General features: G+C 37.2%; 1 protein-coding gene across 1 annotated transcript in view; it reads left to right on the forward strand.

Moving 5' to 3' along the window:
* Positions 1-14975, forward strand: part of PRORP (protein only RNase P catalytic subunit) — a 38776-nt gene extending 23801 nt beyond the window's left edge. Inside the window, 3 exon segments of the mRNA XM_010711677.4 lie at positions 11508-11656; positions 12703-12898; positions 14507-14975. Coding sequence (XP_010709979.2) covers positions 11508-11656; positions 12703-12898; positions 14507-14647 — 486 coding nt within the window. The 3' untranslated portion in view covers positions 14648-14975.
* The last annotated feature ends 1414 nt before the right edge of the window (positions 14976-16389 follow it).

Genomic DNA, 16389 nt, shown 5'->3' on the forward strand with positions numbered 1-16389 from the left:
CTTGAATTTCAAGAAAGCAGAATGATTCTGGCCTCATGATTCAAGTCCCAGTGAACTCTGTAGCAACAGGTTGGTTGCTGTGCTTTGGAAAAGTCCCACTGAAATCTAGGTGATAAAGTCAAATGGCATCTATGAAGTGGATGAGTTTCAATCCTGCTGTTTCACTTCCCCCTTAAAAGAATTGCAAGATGAACTTTCTTTGGGCTGCCCAACCGATTCATCTAATTATGGAACTGTTACCTCTATGGCAATAGTATGCTATGCCTCCAGACCTGAAACCCAGTCTTCAAGGAACTGAACTACATACTTAGAAGTTATTCTTAATGGCACTACTCAGTATTGAGCAATGCCATTAAGATATGGGGAGTAGGCCAGAAAAAGAAAGTTTGGTTTATTAGGGGCTAATTCTATGTAAAATAAATATTTGATTTGAGCCTGAGAAATATTGTGGGTTAATTTTGTATATCATCTTAAAGATAATGTAGATAAAATCATCAGATCAGTGGTTGCATTCATTTATATGCATCTGAATTTATGTACTTCAAAAAACAATCAATTTTTTATTTTCTCTTGCCTTTTGTAGCTGATAGGTGTATTTTCTTTCTGCTAAAAATAGCATGTTTTGAAGCTGTGTTATCTGAGGGAGAAAAGGTACAATGAATCTAAAGCCTAAATTTCATTTTGATTTGTTTTTGAAGTTATGAAAGCCTAGACTTAATTGCATAATCAGTTATTCCCAGAGATTTCAGTATATTGACATGCGGATTAATGATTCAACAAGTTATTAACCAACATTTATTGTTTTTTCTCTAGTTGAATACTACTTGTAGAGCTAGAGCGGAATAAACATTTGTATAGGTAGCTAAATCTATTTAAATTGATAAAATGGTTAGAAACTGTAGTGAAAACTAAAACCAAAGTTAATTTTTTTTTTTTAATCTTCCAGAAAAATTGAGTAAAATTCTTCACAGCTTCTGATTTAAATCTATTCATAAACTGATTTTTCACGTTCATCTTTGAAACAAGAAAATTATGAATTCCTATTTGAATCTACCAAAATGAAGACAGCACGGTGAATGTGATCACACTGACAGTGTGCTTGTTCAAAACCAATTTACTAGAATTCATATTTCAGACTTCTGACACATTGTAAAAACACTTAATGTAAAATACTATTGCCCATTACAGGTGAATCCTGCATCAAACAGTTACTGTGAAAAGCATACCTTTTTCCAGTACTGATTTTGTATGTCAGATGCAGAAGTTGACAGATTCTGTCAAGTTTGGAGGGATGATTCCTGTTGTTAGTCTCCCAGACTTTGTTATTGATATAGGAACTTGTGGATTAAGAAGTTGCATGCTGACCAGCAAATCTAATTGCTGTTAATGGAATTTCCTCTGATAAATTTCTTTAATTACCTAGTTGGAATACTTTTGGTTTTCATCCCTAAGAGTGGTCCCCAAAACCACATTTTAAATCACTTGGAATGCTTCATCTTGACACTACATTAAACAGCCTCATATTTTTAGGAAACCTACATCTTCTTGAGAAATTCTCCATTTCAATTCAAATCGTTTGTATATTTAATTTTAATTTTTTCAACTATGTACTATTGTGGTTTTTTTTGTTGTTGTTGTTTTTTTTTTTTTCCACACAGGGATACTAGCTTTTGTTACTTGCATTTCCTCCTGATCTTTTATTCATCATGCACATCTTTAATAATCTGAACAGTTCTTTTCATGGTTCTATTCAGAAACATGCATTCAAGTTATAGTGAGTCACGTAAGCAAGAAGCTTAAGATGCTGTCAAAACTGTGTGAATGTAAAGACCTATATTCCAATGAATTTTATCAGTATTAACTGATACTTTCCAAATCATTTATACCATTTCCAACTGCTGTTTTGTGCTAGTCCTTGCACAGTTTTTCCTGTAGTGACTGTTCAAAGTGGACCCATGCATCTGTCAGATTTTTTTATGACACCAGCTTAACTTTGAGGTAAATGAGGAAATACTAGATATACTTATATCTGTTCTCATTGCTTTCCTGCATTCATCTACTTACCTGCTCACTTCTGTGATCATTAAAAAAGAAATGGGTTGGCAGTAATATTTCTACTGTCTGCAATATTTTAATCTATTTGGTTTAAAAATATCCTTTCCAGAGTTCATGTTGATATGGCTCCTTGAGCAAGTTATGTACACTGTGTGGCGTGAGCTCTCTAACAGAAGTTAAGAACCAGTTCATTCCCGCTGATTCAGTGGTGCTGTTCCTAACATACATGGTGTACCTGTGTAGAAGAATCCTCTTTGCTGGTGCCTTCTCTCCTTGTTTATTTCCCAATTGCATGATAATTGGGTGAACTAGGTAGTGCTTACACTATGCAGTGAAAAAATTAAATGTAGAAGTATGATATAGGTGCTTATTAGAGTTGTGTTTCATTGGAATTTGAGCACTGATATTTAATACGATTTTGGGGAAAGCTGAGTGGAAGGCAGGTATCCCTTAGATGCTAGTAGTTCCTATACTACTACCTGATTGATTAATTGATAGGAATTTTCTTCCACTGCAGCCCTAAGTTGGCATATACTTGAATAAATAAATGAAGTGGTTGTAAGTGGGATGCATGAGTATAGTCAGAGAACTGAACAGACAGCCTTAATGGCGTTCATTTATCCTGCTCATTATTAGGAGTCATTGTCCCGGGCTTGTCTAATGTTAATTTTGCTGTATTGCTTTCAATATCTAAAGTCATTTTTTGTTTACACGTTATAACCCTGAAAAACTTTGCATTGCATTGTCTAAATCCATTTATGCATGATGGCCCCAAGATGCAGTAGTTGAAGGAAGAGGTTTAAAATAAAATACTTGGAGACTTTTGACATCATCACTTGTCATTGATATGTACGTCATACTTCATGTCATCTTGCCTTGAGAAGTAGGGAGTTCTATCTTTCCACTGAATGAACATCTCCAAAGGGACTTTCAGAATTGCCAACAGTAACAGAGGGATTTCTGTTTTCTTGTCCCTCACTCTCATATCCACAAGCTCCTTCACTGGGCTGGCCTAGCCAACATAACCAGTAATATCAAATAGTTTTAACACTGAATTATCAGATAAATTGGGCTGTATTGTCTGTAAACTAAAGTTATCCTTTGCATTTGAACGCAGACATTTGGTATTGAGTGCTGCAGAGGCCATTATGTGGTATGTGCACTCTTTCCACAGAAGTGGGCAAAGATGCAGTGGAATTCCTCAAATGGGCTGGTGGGTATAGTCACAGACAGATAGCTGGAAACAATTGTTCCAAGTCCCCAAAATGAAATCTGCTTTGAAATGAGAAAGACTTTCTTGAAACAATGGGTGGAATGTTCCTATTTTGCTTCTGTTGCCTGAACCTTTCTGGTGATCATATTTTAATATTCTCGAGCTTATTTTTCTGACAGGGACAAAAACTAACGAAGTAGACAAATATTTTTATATAACCAGTTATTTCTAGGAGATAGAGCTTTTAGACAAATGTCAGATATCACCCATAATTAACTCATGGAAGCTGACAATATTATCAGTTTGTCAAATTACTTTATCTTATCTCCTAAGTTAAAGAAAAGTACTTAAGATAAACTCTGACCCACCCAGTGCTCAGCTATTGAGTATTTCAGGCTGTTATCAACACACTTCTATTTAAAAGCATTGAAGTAAATTAGATCTTGTGGATCTTAGCCATAGTGAGTACTTTCAGATCTTCACTGTCTAGGATCTCTAGCCTCGGATGTTGGCAGCAGTGATACTGGTAGCAAAATAGCATGAGTCTACATTGTTGCACAATGCAAGTTAATGACTATATTAATAAAAATAATGCTGAAATATTGACGTCCCCTAGGTTTTCTCCAGCCTGATAAATATTAGTTATGCTTACATTAGTATTAAGCAGATTGCTTCCTTGAACCCTCATTGCCAGAAGCCTCATTGCATGATCTGCCAGGTAGCTGGTATGTGTGCAGGGCAGGTGGGCCTGGCTGGCCATACAGCTGCTCCTCCACCCTTGGCCTTTGTGCTGTAGTTTGTATTTTCTAATGTTTGCCCTTAGGAGGTAAACATTTGATATGTTCTCTGTCAGATTAAACACATTTTCATCTTTTAAATAGAAATCACCAGATCTGAATAGTATTGGTTAATGTATTTATTTGTGTAAAGGACTAGAAGTTCTTATTGGAACAACCGTTTTTGGAGGTAGTGTCTTTAGCTGTGAATAATAATCTGTAGCAAACTGATGGAAAATAGCAGTAATGAGGAACAGAACGAAAACTGTGAAAATTCTGCAACAAATGTTTGCTGCATGGTATAGATTTTTTTATTTTTTATTTTTTAATTGCAAACTGTTGATTTACAGATGATTTTCCTTGTTATTGTGTCATTCTTACTGGGCCACAGGCCTGTTTACCTCTCGTCACAGAAACTGTCTGTATTCCAAAGTTTTTCTGTAATTCTCAAGTTTATTGAGAGGTAAGTTGTCACTGCAGAAGTACAGCTCCGCTGGGTCTTGAACAGCATCATACCTATTCCTGCTGACCCGCTGATCTTCCCAGCTGGTGCAGCTTCTTTCCTCGAAGAACAAAAGTACTGCCTGGGACTTTCTGAACCACAGATGGGAAAGGGGGAAAACACTTCACGCTGTACTGGGTCAGTGGTGCTTTACAGACATCTGCATAAGACAGTGGTGAGAACTAAAATATTGGTATCTTTTTAACTGTCATTTTCGGTCTTACAAAGCTGATTTCAGTCCTGCACTAAGTTATTTCCTATCTATGGAAAAGATCAGTCAATCTTGTTCTTTCATTTTCATAACACCACTGCCACCACCACCCGGAGATCCTGCTCACATTTTGGATTTTCAGTACCTACATATAACTTCTGACCCAGCCTGTCAAAATGTAAGACTTGTGCAGCTTCATCTAGTTCACAAATATTCCTTTCTAATAACTTTTTTTTTTTTTTACATTTTTTCTGAAATGTGAAATGGTAACAGAAACTCTTCTGTGATCTAGAGGTTTTTGTGTGTAGCTATTACAATAATAATAGAAATGCAAAAACAACAATGTAATGGCACATCCCTGAAGTTGCAACTTCATTTAGGACAATTATTTCATTTACAGTTTGTGGCTCCAATAGATGAAGTTTCACTTCTGCATGCTATATCAATTAAATACCTTCTCATTTTCATAAAACTTGTTTGTTCTTTAAAATGAAGATGGTGTATTTGCAATACGAGGTGCCATTAAGCTGTGAGTAGTGAACAGTAAGAAAATAATTCTTGAGGAAACAGCAGTACAGGCAGGAGGAATGTCAGAATGAGAACAAAGGATAGTACTGAGATGTGGAAACACTTACAAAAGACTTTGTGTCTTTCGAACTTTTACGTGCTCATTTTCCTCCTGCTGTATAATCACTGATTGACTGAATCATCTCACTCTGTGAGATCCTCCCACTGTGGAGGATTTATACCAGTGGCTCTTCTCAATACTTTGCGTATCTCCAAGTTTTGGTACAAAACTCTGAATATTCAGTAGAAGTCTGGATAAAAAAGCCCTTCACATAAGATTCCTGTTGTGGCTTAACCCTGCAGGCAGCTCAGCATGGCACAGCTGTTCACCCACAAAGCAGAATTTATTGAAATTTGGGAAGGATGTTGTACCATGATAGTAGTATGTTGTATCATAGTAGCTTTATTTGTGTAAATTGTCTTTCTAGATTTCATAATAAACCTTATATCATTTCTTTATTTTGAATTGCAATGTAAGGAAAAAATGGCTCATCTTTTTTAATTTATGGTATTGATACTTTAACTCCTGGAAAGGAGTTATCTAGAATGGGAAACGTCCAGGAATTGATAATAACAATAACATTATTGTAAATTTGCCATTATTTCTGGAGAATTAATTTCTTAGACACGAGTAAAATGTGTATTTTTAAAACCTTAGACATATGTAAGAAAGAGATTTTATCCTTAATATTAAAGAGTTGTGTTCCAACAAATCATGCTATAATTCCTGAAAAGACTTGAGTGACACAGGTGCTCAATGTTACTTTCTAAGGAGCTCCCTCTAACAGGGGTGTAATTTTGAGGGAGAACAACTGAAGTCTAAAACCGTTCATGTTTAGAGTTGATGAACCTAGCTTATGAGTGATGAATGATACATATGTCTTTATTGCCCAATTTTGTCTGAAAATAGCATATTAAAAACTATAATTCTATTGTGCCTCCCACAAATTCCCTTGCAGCAGAAATCTCCATGTTCCCTTCACCAGCCCCTTGTCAGGAAATCAGTTAGATGGGAACGTAGGATCAGGGGCCACACACCTAATTGTCCTGCCCCTCAAAATTGTGCAGCCAAGTGGAGAGTGTGGAGCCAAAACAGCAGGAGCCATCTCAGCCTAGATTTGCATTTCTCACACGTGAACTTTTTTTCAGGATGTAGAAAGATGCAACTTCTGAGATCATGTAAGTCAAAGCCTAGGTGTAGTAGGTTTCAGATCAGTGATTATGACTGCATTGTGTATTTCTGAATTCCTAAAATCTTAAGGAAGTTTGCTACACTCGCGACAAAAGGAGAGAATTACTGTATTACATTATTTTCCTTGTGAATACAAACATTTTCCAGTTTTAGTTGTTGCTTTGTCAGAATGCTGCTTTGGATTTCAAATTCACCTCTTCTCTTGATCTTTATGCCTACTTCATAATTACTGAGCCAACATCAGTGAGTCTGCTTGCATGTATAAACCAATAGTGTGTATGTATATATATTATATATATATTTTTTTTTTTTTTTTTAAATGATTGAGAAAAAATCTGTAACTGGTTAACAAAAAACTTCTCTATGCAACTCGAAGCCTGTTGCTACATAACAAAATAGTTTGTGGATTGGGAAACTTAACTGGCACTGCAGTGACTTTCAAAACTCAACTTTCAAAAATTCAGTTATGCAACTGAGGAATGTTTGTATTTCCACATATTTCTTGAGTTGTTTTAAGAGTCAGAATGAGACTATTTTTCTCTTCTACAAATTCTGCTACAAAATTGTGCAGTTCCCTTCCACTCTTTCTCTTTTTTAGCTGTCACTTCAGAGTTCTTGGCATTGTTCATTTAATAACATGCTATGCTAACTGTTGTCATTACGCATTTCTCTCATTTATCTATAGTTGACCTTTATTCATCTGTAGATCATGATGATGATGAAAATATTATCATTCAAAAAGAGTGACATTCAACAAGTGTGTGCAAATATGATTTGTGAGGTTGAGCTCTGAGAAGGGGCTGAGGTCTTCCAAACTAGTGATCAGTTCTGAAAAGTCGGACTCCAAAAAGCTCTCTTCCAACTGATGATTGTGCTCCTGCCTCCCCATCCTTCATGTTACACTAGCAAGTTAAATTGTGTGTATAGTTTGTATATATATATTTCATTTGATACCTACAAGGGTCCCATTTGATTCTGTTAATTATTGTAGAAAATACTGTTTCATTATCCATCAAATGATTACTTGTTATGCCTTGTGAGTGTAAGAGCAAGGAATAGCTGTAATTGGAGTATATTTTAGAAAATATCTACTTCAAAGATTTTATTTATTTATTTATTGTTATTTATTTATTTATTTATTTATTTTATTTATTTCACATGCCTCTTTGCTGGAAATTGTAGGGATCTATGGCATAGAAGAAATTTGGAACAGTTTTCCCAAACCTAAAGGCAATTTAAAGAGGTTTATTTTGTTGAGGTGGCTCTTCAAACTTGTTTGAAATAGGAAATTTTACTTATAGTCTATAATAAAGCAGAATGGAATGTCAAAGTCTAATTACAAACGTACTGCTTCTGCATTCCAGACTGTTTCAGAGATTATTTTGAGGAAGTTCCACCACCTTCACTTTAATCAAACAGAGTAGTAATTAAAGGTATCTCCGTTACTGGCAAAATACCCAGGGTAGCATGAATGCAGGAAAACATAAATTATGCTATTGCTTCTGTGCCTAAGCTTAATCTGTTTGAGGCTGGTCTTTGTAACCCTTGTTTGCACTTAGAAATCAAGAAGACACATTAGCTTGGATGACGTGCATGGAGTGTCCTTGTAGTTAGTTTCTACCTGGGTGAAGGTATGTCTGTATTTATGCAGTGTTGCACTTGAGCAAGTCCTGCAATTAGTGTCAGCACTGAATGTGATGAAACACCAAGTGTCTTGGTACGCAGGTCAGACTTGGCTGCAGAAGCATCCTCAGGATGCCTCTGAAAACAGACTTTCTCAGTAATAATGTAAGGAATATCTTCTATTGTGTTTGCCGCTTTGATGCTGGTGTTGAGTTCAGTGAAATTACCGGGCTCAGCGGGAAAGTCCAGCCTGTCTTGTGTGCCTTCCTGCGTAGCTGGGGTGCTGTGGGGAAAGTCTCTTTCCTTCTATTACGTGTAGCAGCTATGTGCACAGGTTTCTTGAGCTTCTTTGTCTGTATTATGTAAAAAAGGAACTAAAAATGATGAAACTGTAATTCAGATGAATGTATTGATGGTGGGAACTGGTTCCTTGCATAACTCTGGGGATGCTCATGTTCAGCCGCAGCTGGCAGCGTGCTCAGGCCTGGTACCTGCATCAGTGTAGTGGTTTCCCCTGTAATTCATAGCTAAGGGAGTGGGTGGGAGGCAGCAGTATCAGCGGGGGAAAACAGCAATTGCAGTAAGAGCAGTTTGTTGCTGTTATTAGCAGATACCAGATTGTAGGCGTGCTTTGCTTTTAAAATGATGGTTAGTAACACCCAATGTTTAGAAAATGTTTAACATGAATTTATTAGCATCAAATGGACTTAAGCTATTTGTTTGGCTACTTCTTCCTGCTGTAGCTGTGTGCAGGTGAGCCAGCTCTTGCTGAAAGGCTGAGTGCTGTGCCTCTGAGTAATGGTACTTAGGGGTTTCCCATCTGACAAATGGGAAAGCACCAGTAATGTTTAAGGAAAAGTGCTGTGTGCAGAAAGCTAACCTTTGAAAGTGCAACACGTGGCATAGCGTGATCAGAAGGGATGGCTGGCAGTGAGGCCTTGGGAAATCTATATCCTGCCCTGTTCGAAGTCCCTTGTATGAGCTCATAGCCTGTCTTCCCAGTACTGCACTGTGCACCTGTGAAAAAGGAGATTTAATTGTGCATTTACTTCATAAGACTATTTTACAACTGAAGGAAAGGGATTCATCTTGCAGTGTGACAAAGTCTGTCTGCTCCTCAGCTTAACTCCTGGGTTTGATTCTTGGTAAATTGTACACAGTTTTTGCATGAATATGGTTCTCTGCAAAGCTCCTTCCAGGAACTAGTGCATTGGAGCATTCCCTTCCCATGAGAAACTGTTAATGATTGTTCCAGCAAAGGTGCATTTTACTGCAAGGGCAAGAATGTGGTGGTGGTGACGAATTCTTACAAATAACACTGCATCAGAAACAAGAAAGAACTCACTTACGGGGAAATAGCTGCATGCGCTTATCTCTGGGACTGTCCTGAGGAAAGATGAATGTACATACTCAGAGTGCTGATTTTTCTCTGATTCACAGCTTAGGGAGCAGAAATAAGAATTAGAATGCACACACTGTATACTTGCATCAATTTAATTATGCTTTTCCTATTAAAAATTAAGCAATAACGAAGTGCTTCAGAGAGCCACATTGGAGATTGACATACGTTTGTGAACCTGGTCTTCATTCCTGCATTGATCTGTAGTAGCTTCAGACTGACTTGTGGCTGCACCCTGGCTCCATCAGAGTCCGGTTTACCGACTCATTACAAATAGATATGTATAAAAGGTCATTCTTTTATTTTGTAATCCTCATTCTCAAGAAATTCTTGAGTGACATGAGGAATGTGCGTGCAGTATATTTTTTAACGCTTTCCACCCACTGCCTTCTGAACAGATTATTGAACAGCCGACATTTGAAGAGTGCATGTGCACAGAGCTTGTTGCGTACAGGGTACTTTGTAGTAGCACGTAACAGTAACTTTTAGATAACTCTTGGAAACAGGAGATTAACAAAATGCTCTTTCTTGTTAAGTGAGGTATCACTGCTGCTGCTTTGTTAACAGTATTATGTTCATTTTCCTCTCTGACTAAAGCAAGTGTTACTGTGTCTCATGTGTTCCTTTCTCAAGAAGCAGCTGTGGGTGGGAGTAGCCACACTCAGGAAACCCCCACCTGGGCAATGTGACTCTCTGGAGGCCACCTCTGCTAGTGCTCTAGCCTGAAAGGAGACACAGTGCTCTTTAGTAAAGTCACATCATGCAAGGTAGTGTGCAGAACAAAATTATCTGTATCTTGTGAAATTAAAAATAATACCTGCATTCTACATTTTATTTGTGTAAGTAAGGCGTAGTCTTTTATGGCAATTAGAGGAAGGATGGCATGCTGTTGGGCCATTTTTTTAAATGGTGAGTCCAGTTAATTTAGGGAGATTAAAGGGAGGGAAAGAGTGGAAAAACAGGGAAAAAAGAGAAAGGCAGTTGGAAGTATAGCAGGGGAAGAGGGAAGTAGCTAGCAAAGCAGGAAAAGGGATTGGAGAAAAATCAGGAGACTGTGTATCTGCAAACATTGGCAGCAAACTGTTGCAAATTAGGAAGCACCTTTCCCTGGAGGTTAAGCATACAGTCATCAGCCTTCGGTCTGAAGAAACAGTTCTCTTTTTCTGGGCAGAATTCAGGTGACAGTGCTTTGTGACACCTACCAACTCCTGCGGTACCAATGTGTATGTTGAATATAAGAACTTTTGCCTGCTGAGAGCAGGAGAGGGGAGGGCAGGAGCTGGAAACATGCTGAAGAAGAACAGCTGGAAGAGGGAGCTGGGCAGAAACGCCTGCACTGAACAGCATTTATGGCTCTGGAAGGCTGGCAAAAAGTCCCTTTGAAGAGAAGCTGATGCAGCAGTGAATTTGCCACCTCAGGATGTTGGTTCATCAGTGGGAGGCTTGTCTGGATGTGGCTTTCATAAACCCTTCATCCTGAGGTCACAAGTTTCCTTTTGCTGTAGCTTGCTACTTCTTCACAGGGCAGTACAGATCAAATGTAATTCTGTGATTTTGACAACAGGTGGAGCTGAAAAAGCAGTGTGGTTTAGGGTTTGGTCCTTCTCTCCAGTACCAGCAAGGACTTCTCCGCTATATCTTTTCCAAAGTAGACATTATTTAAATTCCAAAGTGATCTAGGTCCCTAAGGTAACTCAATGCAAAGTTGCAAGAGCTGGGAAAGCTTTATAGAAGCAATGCATTTTCTGTGTTTTGAGAACAGCTTCCTGTGAGGAATTTTTTTTTTTTTAACTTTTTTTATTGAAGAATCAAATTAGTTGTCTACCTAATTTGCATTGCAGGTAAGAGCTGTGGGAAATGAGGGTGTGTCACAAGTCCCGCTGGCTGACACACAGATGTGAAAGTGTTTTGTGCCTTTCTGTTTGCTTACAACTAAGAAGTCTTTTTGTTTTGCTTTGTTTTTCTGCAGCTATTTGAGGCTGTCAACTGCCTGGCAAAAGACTATGGCCGTTTACTTGTGCTGGGCCGCAAACACATGCTGACCAACTCTTTGAACTGGAAAAGAGAAGTTATGAAAGAAATGCAGAATAAGGCAGACTTTTTCTTTGCTGAAAATATGTAAGTTGAAGAAAATACCTAAAGTTAGTGGCAATCAACACCTGATTTATGTGCATTTTTAATTAGTATTAATAGCTGTAGGCTTTAGTGCTGTTACTAGTATCTCTAGTTTGCGTGTGTGAAAAAGAAGCATACTCCTTGCTATACTTGCTTCAAAAAACTACACATTAAATGAGTCATTATGAAGAGCTACTTGAAATTGTTTAACTGCCTCTGCTGCTTCTTCTGTGATCCCAATTCCCAGAACTTCTGACCAGGTTCCTTGTCCCAACAGTCAGTCCGAGGCTCTTCTGACTTGGTCTTTTTTTCAGATCAGTTCTCCTTCATCATCCTTTTAGTTCTTGCTCTCATTATTTTTGCTGTCGAGTCAGTTGCTTTCGTTTCTACTGTCTGAGCACCAGAAAAGGGGACACTGTCACTCTGGATAGAGAGCCTTACTAATCTCATGTCCTGACACTTACTGTTACAGTAATCCACAGTAATCAAAAAGGAATTTCAAGCAAAGTTCTCCTCAGCATCTTCAGCTATAGGATAACTATAAATTCAGTTTTAGAGATTTTCCCCTAAAGCTATTTTTGTTTAATAGCGGCTAATGTTGAATACCTTTTGCAAATAATCACCAGGCCTTTTTTGGAATTACATTTATCCATGTTACAGGGACTCACAGATTTGAGCCATTGCCTATATTACGCTTTGTTATTGGTGGTGATTGTTTATATTTCAGCAAAGTTTTGGGGCTGCCCTTTCTAGTTTTAGCAGTTCTGTTCCACATAGTACTGTATTGTTAAGTTTTGTGACAAAAGATTATATTGTTACATTAGCAGACAGTAGTAACAGGGAAGAATGTTCTGTATAGTGTGTATTTTTATTGTACTCTTTCCTTTGGTGCTTTATGGTAAGCAGAAATTATTTTAACACAGAACTAAAATAGTGATGGGAATTTTGTGTTGCTAGATTAATGAATCTCAGATCAGCATTTGATTCATTTCCTGCAGCCAGTTATGACCTTGTGAATGATCTCTGTCTTTTCCATTTGTTTTGTTAAGTTCTGAAGATGATGCCTTCTTGTTATATGCCACTCTTCGGTCAGGCAAACATTGCAAGTTTGTTACAAGAGACTTCCTCCGGGATCACAAAGCTTGTCTTTCTGACAGCGTTACTCGTCATCTGTTCCGTAAGTGGCAGCGTGGACACCAAATAGTGTTTTCCCCTTCTGCAGGAGGAAAGCACATAAAATTTTTGGTAAGTTTTCTGCTGTGTTCAGAAAGCACACAAAGGATTTTAATTAAATGGACTTTCTAACTCAGTAAGCAAAAGGTTTTTTGTTGGAGCATAAGAAGCAGATTTGTACCAGTGAGCTCAAAACTTCCATTTTTACTGAAGATTATATTCACAAAGCATGGCATAAACATGAAAGCTGTCAAGAAGAAACCGTCATCTTAAATGTTATTAATGTAAATGTAGTTATGTTTTTGTGTATAATAGTCTGTCTGCTGCTGTAAAATCTAAGTGCTAGTATTTTTTCACTTGAATTTAAAAATTCAAAATTTAAAAATTTTGAACTATAGAATTATCTGTAGCACTATTATGCTTTTAACTGTGTAATAGAATTTCTCTCATCTTCACGTTAAAGGAGAAGCCATAAGAAAATACCTGCATTTCAGTATTCACTGTAATGTTATACAAGCATATCTGTAAGGCTTCATGAAGGAGATCCCAGAGTAGTCAGAGCTGTAGTTGGTATCTAGCTACTGAAATCACAGACTTCCTAGCACAATATCATACTGTACTTTTTGTGTGTGCGTGTGTGTGTGCGCACAGGAGACAGAAGTCCTTGTGAGTCTTGAGCAGATTTTTCTGGGGAAAAATTAATCATGTGACATTGCAAATCATGTGGTTTCTTGGTGGCTGGTCTACCTCCATTGTTACTGCTGAATTAAAGCAATGCTGCACTTACTTAGATTCATTTTCTTGCTGCTCTAGTTAAAATTATAAGTGAAAGTTCTTCACTGCCATCAAACTGCAGAAACACAGGTTTATACAGATGACAGCTATATATGGAAAGAAGAATGCTATATACATTGCTATTAGTGGAAACGAATATTGGATGTAGGGTTACTTGAGTAACACAGCTTTAGCTGTACTTATTTTGTTGTAGCAGGACTAGTAATTTTCAAATCTTAATTCACATATGAATGGTTTTGGATTTTGGACATTCCCAATCATAGACTTCCAAGTGTGTAAATACAGAGTGACAATATGTTCTGAGAATCATAATTGCAAACCAGTGATTTTTTATATTTGCATATATTGCACATGTTGAGTTAATATACCTGTAACACAGTAGACCAGAATTATATTTGTCTGACTGGCTGTTCTTGAAAGTGTTATTGAGAACTCTTTTTCTTAAAACTGCCTTGGTACAAATCAGTTTGTGGAGGTACACTGGAGGGACGAACACAGGATGTTTTTAATGTGCCCTATCTGTTCAAGCTGCCAAACACTACATCCTGAACTAATTCCCATATGATTTCATTTAACTGAACAGAAAAACAGTTTTGTATTTCTGAAAATGTAATGTGTTATGTCTAAATCATTATTATCTGGTGGAGATTGAAGACAGAATTTTAACCATCTATAATGCCACCTAGACCTCAAAATGCTAAAAGATGCTTTAATTTTTCCTCCAGTGCTAAATCTTATAATTTGTTTTTGTGAGCAAATAATTGAGAGTTGCTGAAGAAATGAGTCTGTACAGACTTCTAAGGAAAATAGCTAGCTATAATCAGCATTTTACTAATGTATTGGATAAAATCTAAAACATTGTTTTTATTTTTCTTTATCCCACAGCCTGCTTGCAGTTATGACTGTGTGGTACAGACAACGGGTGACACGTGGCATATCCCCTATAAAGATATTTTTGAGGAAAAATATTCCTATCAAATACCAAGAAAATGGCTTTGCCTTCAGCAGAAATACAGAACAATGTAATTGCACAAGCTGAAGCTTCTCCTGTGATGTTGTTTTTTGTTTTTGTTTTACTAGGCAGCTGCTGCAAATTAGGAGGACTCAGCAGTACAATTATGGGATTAATGTATGAGGCCTATGACTAAAGAAAATTCAGTAACTGCTTTTTGTCAAACTTTTCTTGTTATAAACCTGTGGACACGAATGGTAGTCTAGCAAGGATGAACTAGGTCTGTTATTTCCATCTTAACAAGCAATTTCTGTACCCTCTCTACGTGATTTGAATTAACTTGTTTTTCCCTCTGGAATTTCAGGTGATGCGTTTATTGTTTTTAAAAATTTTTAAATCTTGTTTGTCTGTTTGTTTGCTGAAGCTTTTCATCTACACTGAAATTCATGAACTCTATTCTTCAGAAAAATTAGGCAAGGCTTTCAGAGTACCTTCAAAATTGGCATGCTGACCTTGTTGGAGTGTTTCAGAACCTAGCAAAAAGAGCTTACTGAGGCAAATGGCATGATTGCCATTGGTCTGGCACATGTAGCTCTAATACTTCCTCACTTTAATTAGAATTCATTTGATTACATTCAATGCAGAAGATTTGTTGTAACAACGTACATTAAGATTTTGTCTGTAAAAAGAACTGGTGAAATACTGTGTTGTTCTTTCACAGTCTTCAATTTGCTACTTCTGACAAGATTTCATGCCACTGGACTAGTTTTCTTATGGAAATGCTTGAATTTTCTAAACAAAAATTGGCAGTAACTAGAAATCCATTTAGACAACAACAAAACAGCACATGGAGATCTACTTAATACCTTAATACCTTTTAGTGCAATAGTACTGTAAAAAACAAACAAAAAAATCCACAAGAATTTTAATGTTTTCCTGGTATTACTTTATCAGATTGATGGGCTTGTGTTTAAATCCAGAAAGGCCAATTCTGGCAAGTCCTCCAAATGCAACAGAAGTTAGTATGCCTGCAACCACTGCAAATGGCACAGGTGCCCCTTGATAGTCCACGGAGTGAGGGGAAGGGGAATGAGATGGAATGAATGCTTAGCTTGGCCTTTGGCAAGCCATGGTTATGGAGATGCATTGGAAAAGTAGACTGGATGAAAAGTGAACTGATTGACTCTGTGTTGTAGCTATTGTGGAACAGTTTCGTCTCCGAGATCGTCCACTTAATGTTTATAATGTTAAAAAAGATGTGAGAATGTCTTTCTCAGAAGCTTTCAGCACACACTTCAATTCTCATATGGCTGATAAGAGATGATGGATACTACATGGAAAATATTTGATTACTCTTGTGAAACAAAACCATACTTTGGAATTTGATGAAATTGCTACATAGATGGAGAAAACTTCTAGAAGCTGTATCCTCGAAGTGTATGACTTCCACTCTGCCATGTTGATGGTATTGAGCAACTGTTCAATTTCAGTCTTGGTCTAAGGAAAATATTGAGTCTTTGAATCCAAACACTTAAGGCAAGAAAATCCTTGACTTTTGTTGCTTTTTGGAAATTTAATGAATTTTTTGAGCATTCCTTCTGCTTTTCTCCTTTTTCTCGTGGGGAAAAAACTAAAACATCTGGTATTAAAGTCCAATGTTCAATATAAAATAGCTTCATGTATGGTAGGAGTAAGAAGCTAAGGCATCCTCAGCCCAGAGGAAAAGAGATCTTAAAAGAAACAGCGGTTTTAGGAATCCTGAGTGTTCAGATGAAACTTCACAATGGATTGTTGTGCTGAGCAGCCCTTTGTCACT

Source organism: Meleagris gallopavo, chromosome 5 (assembly GCF_905368555.1).
Source record: "Meleagris gallopavo chromosome 5, MGAL_WU_HG_1.1, whole genome shotgun sequence".
NCBI lineage: Eukaryota > Metazoa > Chordata > Aves > Galliformes > Phasianidae > Meleagris > Meleagris gallopavo.